Source organism: Osmia bicornis, chromosome 5 (genome assembly GCF_907164935.1).
Source record: "Osmia bicornis bicornis chromosome 5, iOsmBic2.1, whole genome shotgun sequence".
In the NCBI taxonomy this organism is placed as follows: domain Eukaryota; kingdom Metazoa; phylum Arthropoda; class Insecta; order Hymenoptera; family Megachilidae; genus Osmia; species Osmia bicornis.
The window spans coordinates 2237505-2248856 of NC_060220.1; the positions used below are offsets into that span (position 1 = coordinate 2237505).

Genomic DNA, 11352 nt, shown 5'->3' on the forward strand with positions numbered 1-11352 from the left:
AAAATGCAGCGGGAATATTTACAGAAGGCGTGTTATCTTCAACTTTGATAATATATATATCAAGTTGCAATAATAAATATTTCAGATAAATCTTCAGTTTTCATTTAATATTTCTGTTTTGTATCAAAGAGAACACATTTATTTTTCTACCCTTGAAACAGGGTAAAGCGCACCGTTAAAGATCTATATTCGGAGATCTTCGTCTCAATCATCGGGCGTTATCCGATAAGTGTTTTTATAAATACATCCAATTATTCATGGATGGCAATTGTATTTTTACAGTAACCAGTTGAACACTTTTAATCGTCTTTGTAAGATTCATTGACAGCTCCATTCTTCGTATCCATATGAATCTCTTCGGTAACAGATTCTTCTTCAGGTTGTTCAACGTATTTATAGAAATATGCCATTACAGCGAAAATGAATATAGCGACCAACATCAGTCCAGCAAACAGAATGAACTCGTAAAACTGACGAAGAAAAAAGCAATAATTAAATATGATATACATAATACCGACTGCACTTTCAGAGAATCTTTACTTACCATTCGACTGAAGAACGACGAGCTTCCAGCAACAGTTATAATAACTACAATTAGATTCCCGAAAGCAGTTGTGAGCAACCAGGTAGCTTGTAACAAAGACTTCATACTGATGGGTGCCTGGGTGAAGGCAAATTCCAATCCCGTCACTGAAAACATAACTTCGCCCATCGTAATAATGATATACTGCGGTAGTAACCATAATATGTGCATCGAATTTGGTTCAGTTACGGTTATAACGTTAAGATTCGACTCGTTTTCATTAACATATCCAACCAATGTATAAACTCCACCAGTTCTGAACTGTACATTACTTTTCACTATACCGTTCATACGAATATCATAGGTATTCACTTTTATATTTAGAAATTCGGTTACGTGAAATGAAGTACTATTTATGGGCAGACGAAAGAAAACCGTGCCATCTTTTATAAATTCTATATCGACAGATTTTCCCGGCGAATTCACATAGATCAGTCCTCGCACAGCAGGTTCAAACGAATCTAATTTTTGCACCGAATCTTTGTAGCTGTACGATAAACCTTCAGGTGTAATAACCCAAGAGTTTGCAGTGGCTTCTTTTACTGTGATCTTGCCTGAAACATAAATTTGAGCATGTTAATAATAATACAGAATGAGGAAACGTGGTTGAAGAAGTTTGAGATAATTAACGTACCAGACACACTTTTGCTTAAACTTCCGATACCGGAGCATTTCGAATAATCTGCTACGTAATTTAATTCTTCCGTGGATGAATTCACCTGGATGTACTTGTTTTCCCACATTTCAAGACTTTTTAGTACGAAACGAGACTCATCGGCGATTTGCATTTCCACAGGACAATTAAGGGTATTGAACAGTCGTAATTGGGCTAAGCCAGTCGAAGGCAGAACAGGATCGGTTTTCTAAGAAGAGAACCTTAAAATGTATTTCAAGCAGAAAGTTATCATTTTATCTTTTACAAGGTGTTCACTACGTGTACCTCAAGTTCAAGTTCGACGATAGCCGACGCAAAGAACGATAATGAAGCCAATAAACCGCCAATAGTAAGCTTTCTGAGCGGAGTTCGAAGACCAATTTTGTTCATAAGTGGATAAATACAGACTTCAAACAAAGGGATGAAAGTGAGTACCAACAAAGGATTAATCACTTGCATCTGGTCTGGTTGCAATATGAAATTTCCGATTGCACCATTCATTCTTCTTGCTTGCATGGTCCATCGAGTACCTTGCTGATCGAACAGTGCCCAAAATATTGGTATTGGCAGAAACAGCTTCATTACTTGAAAAGCTGATTTAATGTCGTTTATGAACGACCGATCGTATTCATCGTCCGCGCAATCGAGCCAGTGCTCCCTTTTCACTCCTTTCGTCCGCATCTTCTTGTAAATGGCATGCTGAAATAAATGTCATTTAAAAATAATCAACGAACCTTTATCAGTATCTTACATAAATCACACTTACGGAAATACATTTGGAAACGTTTACTATCACATTGCCTTTTGGTTCTAATATTTTGTATAAAGGTTTACCCAGTAAAAATATCACTGTAAAGAGGAACAAATAAACGATGAGATTGGATGGACGTTTGAAAAATCTATAGCGTTTTGAAAAAATGTCACTTCAACTTACCGAGGGACAACAGCATAAGAACGGTTGGAACGAAAAATGCCAAGGAATAACAGTTGTTATCACCGAAACAGGAAATGGTTCGAAGCTCCGGCGTGAGGAAGCTGGATATCAGAGATCCTAAATTGATAGAAAAATAAAAGATGGAGAAGAATGTGGACAGGTATCTTTCCTGTTGCGGCAAGACGAATTGGTCACCACCGAATGCAACCACGCAAGTTTTTATACCGCCTGTTCCAATGGCTATAAGGAGTAGACCAACGATTGAAAATTCTCTGCAAAAGTTACATTGTTTATAAACGCAATTAAATGCTAGTTGCGAATACTTTAAAGTAGTAAAATATTGCTGTTCATAAAAATCTTACCTTGGCGATAACGAGTAAACAACAGGTGTTGCACTTATGGTGAAAATAATTTGTCCTATGGCATAAATGATGCTCAAATAGAAGATGGTGCGAAATTTTCCTAACAATGAATCTGCCAGTATCGCTCCAATCACAGGGAAGAAGTATGCCAACATGGTGAAAGTGTGATATATCGTGATGGTCGTTTCCTTGTTATAATGCAGGTAATCCAAAAGATACAGCGTTAATATGGCTAAACAAATAAATTGTTCACCGTTATATCGCTTATATTTATATTGAGGAAATAACTGTACAGGGTGTTAAAGAACCACTGGTTAAAACACAAGTAGTTAACTCGCGATATTATTCATAAAAATATATATTCTACAATGTTTAAAATATTCTAAGTTTGTCATCAAAATTGTAAGACATGTACTTTTTAAATGGCTATACCAGTGATTCAACTAGTAGGCCTTGAGCAAAACGACCATCTTCGTCCTTTTCTTCTATCTCATACTATTTCTAGGCTCAATCGCCGCGATTTAAAATATTTAGCTTATACGACATCTATTAATAACCTTTATAAATTAAACAAGTTATCGGAGATTGTTTATCAATTAATCGTGTTCCTCAACACCCCGCGCAAACAATTACTTCTTAAAAAAACAGAAATGAGACGCTCATCGGAAATTCTGTTTATGAAAATATAAAGAACTGAATTTTTTCAAACAAACTTTAAAAGCAAAGTCTGAAAATATTATTACAAAATTGATAAAGATGAATGTTCAGTTCTCACATACTACGGATTCCGTAGAAGGAAAATCTCTCGCAGAATTCATTGCTGATGATGAAAAATACCGCCTTTGGATACTTGAGTTTCTGTAAAATTAAAAAACAAAAGACAGCAATTACATTACACGTGATTAGTACAACAAAATAAATGCGGAAAGGATGCAAGCAGTTACAATGCAGGTTGACCTAATTAACACGGTTGTCGTTAGCGTCAATCAAGAGGATTCGTTTTCCTCTTGTAAAATGCGAAGGCCACGTAATTTCCACAATTATTTACGCTACTGGTTATACCGTACGATTTAAAGGCCAGCGTTTGACGTGTTGCAAATATTTTAATTTATTTTTCAAGTGATATTTAAGAAATGTTAGATACCTGTTGATATTTTTAAAAAGCGTACATAAAAGTTTGACAAAGTTAATTACTTTGTCCTTCCGTATATTCGCAATTCAATTTGTTCAGCTGACAATTTTAATGCAGTTAGAAGCGATAAGAAACTAGTTATATTTTAAACGGATTGTCAAACTTCTTGTCTTGCTTACATTTTTACAAACAACTAAGTAAAGGAATAAAATAACAGCGAGCATAGAAAGTACATGTACGATAGGTATAAGAATTGCATTGAAATGCCTTTTAAATCACGTTCGCCTCGTCTTCGTATCTCATTGAATAATGTTTAAAACATATTACTGGCTGGTCAGCTTAAAAATCGAGGCACGTTTTTTCACGAAAAACAAACCAGGTCAAGATAAACAATTCATTATAATACGCTGGTAAATAACGTGGCAAACCTGTTATTATTATTTAGAAATCAATATGTCAGTACGTCAAATGATCGGTTTCATTGCATCGAGACATTCTGAAATCGAATTTTTATCGAATCGATGTCGAAATCGACAATGGTCTTACCGAAATATAGTAAAGGAAATTCCGTTTGAATTCCTACCTCTCTTTCTGTATTACCCTCGATCATTGTGCTTGGTAATTTTACACGAAATCGTATTAGTCACGGTAAAACTCAGGTTAAACGCTAAATGAAAATTCACAGGATACGATCGACGTTGACACGATTGACATGATAATCGAACAAAATTATAAAGAATATCGAATGTAATTATGTATCGACAGAAACAGCGGTTTTACGTGAAAAACGATAGTATCGAGCAGCGCCGCGTGTAGATCGCTAATCGACCAAGATATCTAAGTCGATATCTCTATTTGTGAGAGCGACACGTTCGTCCCGGTTGGGAGACAGAACCGCACTGTTAACTTTCGCGTAGCCTACCTACGATATGTAAGTATTACGATTAAGACCGCGACGATGGCAGTGAAGATTGTTACGTAGAGTGTACTCTATACATATTTAGAACAATGTGAAAGTATCAAATCGAAATCACGGCTCAGTTACGTCTAAGCCACAATCGAATCAGTCATGACGAAATACTAATGGCGCGATAGTTTCTATGAAATGGCTTCAAACCGTGCACAGCTTCACGATTGTCTATCTGAAAATTATGTATGTATATTTTCTCGTAACCTTGTACAATTTCCTTTCATTCAATAATCACGAAACGGTAGTCTGTTAAAGTAGTATAGTACAATAAAGTGTAATTAATTACGATTAATCCCACTTCTTTATTATGGGTAATAAATCATAATAGTATCGTATTATCTTTGGCAGATCATAATCCGAAAGGAATTCCTTTTATATCAAATTAGAAAAATTTTTATTACTGTGATATAAAAAGATAACGAGGAACTGGATTAAGATAATTCGAACACAAAGGATTCATAGTTCAATTTCTAATAAAATATATATTTCTGTTTCAGATGGGAAACAGTATTAATCTACGATTTTCGTTTATGCTTACTCGCAAAGATAATTTGTAATGCTATGTCAGCAATAAAGAACGATTAAAAATCATTTTCTTCAGATACATACAACGATAACGAATTTCGCGAGAATACGATTGCGAAATATTCTGTGTCAAAATCAATATTTTTTAATTGGATATCCTATGCGACGAACGATTACCGTTTCGATGCAAACCCGGGAAAAAAAAAGTGAAATCTGATCTCAATTTCCGCTCAAGGAGCAACGACACTATTTTACAAAACTGGTCCATTTCGCAGGGGCGTGACTTACGATATTGAACAAGTATCTTGGTGAATGGATTTACACGAGCCACATGGGACTTTCATTTTTTAAGTAAACCGATAACAATTCTCCCGATGAAGAGGAATTTTTATTCTTCAATGGCCTTACATGGACACGCGTGTAGATTCAATTTATTTAGTGAAAGTGTAAGTAACTCTGTTGGTCAACTGAGCATAATTTATCCGCATATCATTTGGTTAACGAAAATGATATTTTCACAGTGAAAGCTGAATCGATCGGGATGGTAAGATGAGCATAATTTCAATGTAATTATCTAATTAATTAATTTCTTTTTTTATGAAAAATTCTTTTTCCACGAAAATGACAACTATGACAATATATTGGACATGAAAATGATACCGTTATCATTACTAGGTATATAGATACATTATTTCTTGATAACGATAAGTAAATGTTTACCTTTTGATTTTTCTCCATGTCACTCTCATTGTCCGGATGATCTGAAAAACAGTAGAGTAGAGATTGATAACGTGTGTCTGGTACAATTATACATTCATCCTATTACCAAGCATTTTTTAGTTTAGAATGAGTGCAATCATCTCAACGTGTCGTTTGTAATTGTTTATTACCATCGTTGAATACTACTTTGTACTTAATTTTAATAATTTAATCGTGTGCGTTTGTGGAAGTATGACGTAGTTTTATATTCGTTTACGGTTCGTTTTCACGTGTATAAAACGAGTTTTCATCGATACAAACGGACATTCTTAACAATCGGCATTTGTTAATCAAGCAATAACGAGCTAACGAGTAAATGGCACTCGTACCTTGACGCATACCGAATTCAATTAATCCTTGCACGCCATTCGAATAATTGTTACATTGTTGTTGCAGTTGATTGGAATACATGTATGCTAATCCACTAGATTATAAAGTAATTTTAAAGTGGAAGCCTTTCCAGGAATACTCGTCGCTTATATTTTCCTACGTTGACGATATAGATCAGTCAATTCCAAGCAGATTGATCGTTTTATTAAAAAAACTATTAAGTTTTGAAATCAAAGATTGGTGAACGAAAGAAAAGAAAGGAATCCTCTTTAAGAAGAGTCTATAAGAAGCTATAAGCAATCCCTGGTGTTATAGTAATCACAATACAACGGGGTTAAAGAACTGGCTATTATTGTCATCGTACGAGGAACGCCAGTAGAAAGTAACCTGTTACGTCAGTCATTAATATTTAAGTCACTATGGTAATTTGTTGCTTCCGAATTAGGTCACGGTCCAATCAGGCATCGAGAGAAAGACGATTTAACCCGAGTTGCTCTCCCAAATATCGCGTTAAGGTTCATTGATGACTTTGATGTTTAGCGTGTTGTCTGCTGCAGGGGTTATCGATCACTCCCCTTACAAATTTAGCCAAATAATTATACTAATTAGGAAAAGTTTCAGAAACTATGGTGTTTTAGTATTAATCATTTTGTGCTTCAGCGTTGAGGCGACGATTCGAAGTAAAATTTTTATCACGATATCGTTGTAATTGCCACTTACACAATAGGTCGAAGATATGAAAATTTTCGGTCTCATTTAAAATTAGATAATCTGTCGGAATTATTGAATACTAATTGTAAAGAAAGTTTTTCATGTGATTTCATGTGATTTTGTTATTCACCAGGAAATTCGTATCAATTTCTTCGAGTGTAAATAGTTGCTTTTTGAAAAAAAAAAAAAATAAAGAAGAAATAATACATACTATAATTGTATAATTTCGTGAATTAAATTGATCGAATAGTAAAGTAAAACTAAGGGAATGTTTGTTAAACATGCGCGGAATACCTCGTATTTCGTTGATAGAAGCTTTTCTTTCGTCCATATTCGCCTGTCGAATGATAAAACGAACCTGTTGGTATAACGTTAACTGGGATACTGCTTCAATTTCTCAATTGTGTTACCTTCTTATGATTATCTGCTCTTATCAGTCGAAACATGAAAGCTAACAATTAATTCCGGAGCCGTTTATCGGGTTTGATAGGGTCGAAATTGTTTAAAACATACTTTGTAAATTAAAAAAGTCTTCTTGAGGTTCAAACCGCAAGAAACAAGATGAAATAAATTTATTAATGGCAACGAAGACGCAATGGAAAATATGAGTGAAGTAGTTTAATTAAAATAATTTATTGAATCATGTGTACAGAATACACGAGATGGAAATATTCTTTTTGAAATGCTACGCATTTAACGGATATCGATCTTAATACTTCCGGTAATGGAATCCCCGGATTGATGGATTTTATTAAAAATTTGTATTCCAGATAAACGTGTAATATTTATCAGTAGATAAGTTCTAAATAACAAAATAATTTACAATTAATGATAACATGATACAATGTAGATAGCGTTTCTACTTATGTATTATAAAATGATAAAATAAATCGATACTTTATATTTATTTAAAATAATAAAATTAATTTATAAGTCGACCGGCATTCGAGATTGGGCGCATCGAAAGAAACAATGAAAGTTTAAACTTGTGATTGTGTAAGGGAAGTTGAATTGGGAGAGGGTTACAATAGTTTACAATAATGGATAATTGTATTTTATAACATTAAATTTCGTCGTAATAGAACTGTGATGTGTTGATTCGTTTGCACCGAAATGACTATCGACAGGTTGCATGTTACTTGCGAAAAGTAACGGTATACTTCTGGAGCTTTCACGTCGAACGCCATCTAATTTGTGAGTCTGGATTCACGTTTTACAGGAAAGGCTCGTCATTGCGTGTAGAGACGAGTATTATTTCGAGTTCACATTATGGGGTTCGATGTGAACCGATTTCAGGGCGAAGTTGACGAAGAACTTGTTTGCCCGATATGTTCCGGAGTTCTAGAGGATCCTGTCCAGGTATTATTCTGTTTTACTCATTAATGATTGAATGTTCCCAATGAACCAGTTTTGTGCGTTTACGCAAAACTAACCTTACTTTTCTTCTATCTTTTTTTCTTCATAATATTCCTACACTTCTCATTGATTCTTTCAAAATATTTGCCGAATGATGTCAATTATTGCTTTCATTTATTGCTTTAAATATCATGATTTATATTTTAAAAAATATTACAATTTTCATTCATAATGTCAAATAATTGGTTAAATTTTTTACAACTTCCCTACTGTCAAAGTGATAGTACAGTCTTATTTATCCTTGTAAATGAAATAAATGTAAATAAATGTATTTTACAAATTATAGAGGATGTTAATGTATATTTATTATGTATGTTTAAATATACTAATAAAAGTTTTGTAAAATATTTAGTTTGGCTTAAAGACTGGTAGGTGAGCAATATGTTACAGGCACCTGTATGTGAACATGCCTTTTGTCGTACGTGCATTAATGAATGGATAAACAGACAACCTACCTGTCCCTTGGATCGTACACCAATCACATCTGCTCAGCTCAGAGCAGTTCCAAGAATTCTTCGAAATTTGTTGGCTCGTCTGTGCATTAGTTGTGATAATATTATGTATGGATGTCAAGTAGTAGTCAAGCTTGACAGTTTAGTGTCACATTTGGAGCAATGTGAATATAACCCTAAGAGACCGATGCTTTGTGAACAAGGATGCAGTCTTATCATTCCCAAGAATGAACTAAAAGATCATAATTGTGTAAGAGAACTTAGAAACATCATACATTCTCAACAACAAAAGCTAGCTGACATGAAGCGTGAATTAGGTGAACAGCAGCTCCAAATAAATGAGCATAAAAGGGAAATACATCTTCTAAAAGATTTTATGAGAGCTTTGAGAGTTTCAAATCCTGCAATGCGAGCTATTGCTGATCAAATGGAAAGGGATGAAGTTGTAAGATGGTCTGCTACTCTTCCCAGAGCAAGGGTGACTAGATGGGGAGGAATGATTTCCACACCTGATGAATTGTTACAGGTATTGTAATTTATTGCTTGATGTAACTTACTGTTAATCAATTCTAGTAATTAATGAAACATAATATTGTAGACAATGATAAAGAGAACTTTGTCAGAATATAATTGTCCACCACACGTGATCGATGAACTAATGGAGAATTGTCATGAAAGAAAGTGGCCTCCAGGCTTAAATTCTCTTGAAACAAGACAGAATTCTAGACGCCAGTATGACAATTATGTTTGCAAAAGAGTTCCAGGAAAGCAAGCAGTGTTAGTTCTTTATTGCGATAATACACACATGCCAGAAGATATGATGGTTGAACCTGGATTAGTGATGATTTTTGCACATGGCATAGAATAAAATTTTATACCAATGTTCTATGCATGCCAAGATATTTTAAAATTCATTTATTCTGTTGTTTGTTATATTCACCATGATTAATATTCAAGGTGTATGGAATATCTTTGTACTTATGTGCAGATACTAGGATATTCGCATAACGTATCTTGCAATTACTAATGCAGGATATTTTTTCAAAAGTATTGAAATGAACAAACGACATGCCTTTTGTGATAAACAATTGTACAGACACAATTGCCACAAACAAAAATCTAATTGAATGTCTGGATCTTTACACTGTGATATACTATTTCATTGAGAAAGTTCCTGAAATTGCGTGATAAATAGTAACCAGGTTTTAGTTGGCTTGAATAATTCTTTGTACCTTCCTTTCTATGAATCTGAGTTTCTCTTCATGAGATTTGATAAACCAACTATTTGTCAACTATTTCAGGAAAGTTTTTACATATATAGAAGTCTGTAAGTGTTTTATTATAATGCTTTAGACAAGTAAGAAACAAAAAACATAGAAATTATCAATATGGTAATTACTACTATTAAGGTTTAAATGTGTTTTGGAGGATGAGTATCAGATGTTAGAGAAAAGAATGATTACCTTTTGTCTCAACGTTATTTATATGATTTTAATAAAAACTTTTAAAAATGCATCCAATGAAATAATCATGCTATGCAACGATCATTTACACAAATTAAATCTTCTAAGCAAGCACAGCTGTAAATATTTATAATTTACAAGATTTATAAGAATGCTACGTGCATATTTCACCTTCAAATGAATAATTTTAAAATAACGGTTCGAATTCTGTCCAGGTAGTAATTTATAATGCGTATGACTAAATTAAATGACGTAAAATTTCTTCAGTATCCTTTCCGAAACTGATTTTTTGAGATATATGATTTAAGAAAAGTACCAATGATTAGCGTATGAAAAGTATTTGACCCGTGAAGTGTCTTTAAACAAGCATACAATAAGGTACTAATTTTTGTCTTTGCACAAATACGAAATATGTTAGCTTCTTAAAACACCCTATGTATCGTTACGTGTAAAATGTTTCATAATATTTTACATTTAAGCTTTTTATTTCACTACATTGGTGCATCAAGAAATGTTACATATTTTTCTTTAGACCTTTAACATATTAATCATGAGTTACTATTGATTTACTCGCCTCTATAACTCTATTATTTTTTTTTTTATACGGATTCATATGACACATTTTTCAGTAATTTAAAAAATAAACATTCAATGTTAATGCATTGAGTACTAAGCAATTAGTATGCTATTGAATAATTCTTACAATAAAAGTTCTCATTTTATTTTGAATTGAAATTTTTTTTACACTGCCTTTAAATTAAATCTCGATTGATATGCTTAATGAAAAAATTTGTGTAACATCGAAACATTCTTATCAAATACTAGTATTATAGTATATGTTCTCAGTACTCAATGTATTAAATGTTGAACATTGTACTTTTAACTCAAGATTAATACGTGTACTCAGAGATAACAAATAATTTTGTATACAAGTTGATAGTTGTTATGAATACAATAAATCTGATTTTATGTATCATAAATCATTTATAGTTTATTTTATTTTATTTGCACGTGAAAACACTGCATAATTTTTATCTACTTATAATAAAATTAGTATAAC

General features: G+C 33.2%; 2 protein-coding genes and 1 long non-coding RNA gene across 12 annotated transcripts; 2 read left to right on the forward strand and 1 right to left on the reverse strand.

Annotated features, from left to right (window-relative positions):
- Positions 1-86: 86 nt before the first annotated feature.
- Positions 87-7450, reverse strand: LOC114871098 (peptide transporter family 1). Of its 5 annotated transcripts, none has more exons than XM_029176571.2 (10): positions 7256-7450; positions 5882-5922; positions 3310-3392; positions 2535-2766; positions 2173-2444; positions 2005-2087; positions 1524-1937; positions 1218-1446; positions 545-1137; positions 87-470 (listed from the first exon to the last, which is right to left on the reverse strand). In XM_029176571.2, the coding sequence occupies exons 2-10, from the start codon at positions 5908-5910 to the stop codon at positions 300-302; spliced, it is 2106 nt and encodes a 701-aa protein (XP_029032404.1). In that variant the 5' UTR covers positions 5911-5922; positions 7256-7450; the 3' UTR covers positions 87-299. The 5 variants fall into 5 exon arrangements, with proteins under 5 accessions (XP_029032404.1, XP_029032402.1, XP_029032405.1 ...); XM_029176569.2 differs by having other exon boundaries at positions 3314-3392; positions 7256-7440; XM_029176572.2 differs by lacking the exons at positions 5882-5922; positions 7256-7450 and adding an exon at positions 4250-4336 and having other exon boundaries at positions 3314-3392.
- On the forward strand, positions 4727-7232 carry LOC114871100. 3 transcript variants are annotated; one of them, XR_003788500.2, is made up of 4 exons: positions 4727-4819; positions 5134-5607; positions 5683-5836; positions 6317-7232. It is a non-coding gene; the product is annotated as an uncharacterized LOC114871100 (long non-coding RNA). The 3 variants fall into 3 exon arrangements; XR_006829408.1 differs by lacking the exon at positions 6317-7232 and having other exon boundaries at positions 5134-5367; positions 5437-5607; positions 5683-5859; XR_006829407.1 differs by lacking the exon at positions 6317-7232 and having other exon boundaries at positions 5683-5860.
- A 421-nt stretch (positions 7451-7871) lies between the features above and the next one.
- On the forward strand, positions 7872-11272 carry LOC114871099 (E3 ubiquitin-protein ligase NRDP1). Of its 4 annotated transcripts, none has more exons than XM_029176575.2 (3): positions 7872-8320; positions 8750-9355; positions 9428-11272. In XM_029176575.2, exons 1-3 carry the CDS (start codon positions 8231-8233, stop codon positions 9695-9697), a joined length of 966 nt encoding a protein of 321 aa, XP_029032408.1. In that variant the 5' UTR covers positions 7872-8230; the 3' UTR covers positions 9698-11272. The 4 variants fall into 4 exon arrangements, with proteins under 4 accessions (XP_029032408.1, XP_029032409.1, XP_029032410.1 ...); XM_029176576.2 differs by having other exon boundaries at positions 8768-9355; XM_029176577.2 differs by having other exon boundaries at positions 8231-8320; positions 8730-9355.
- The last annotated feature ends 80 nt before the right edge of the window (positions 11273-11352 follow it).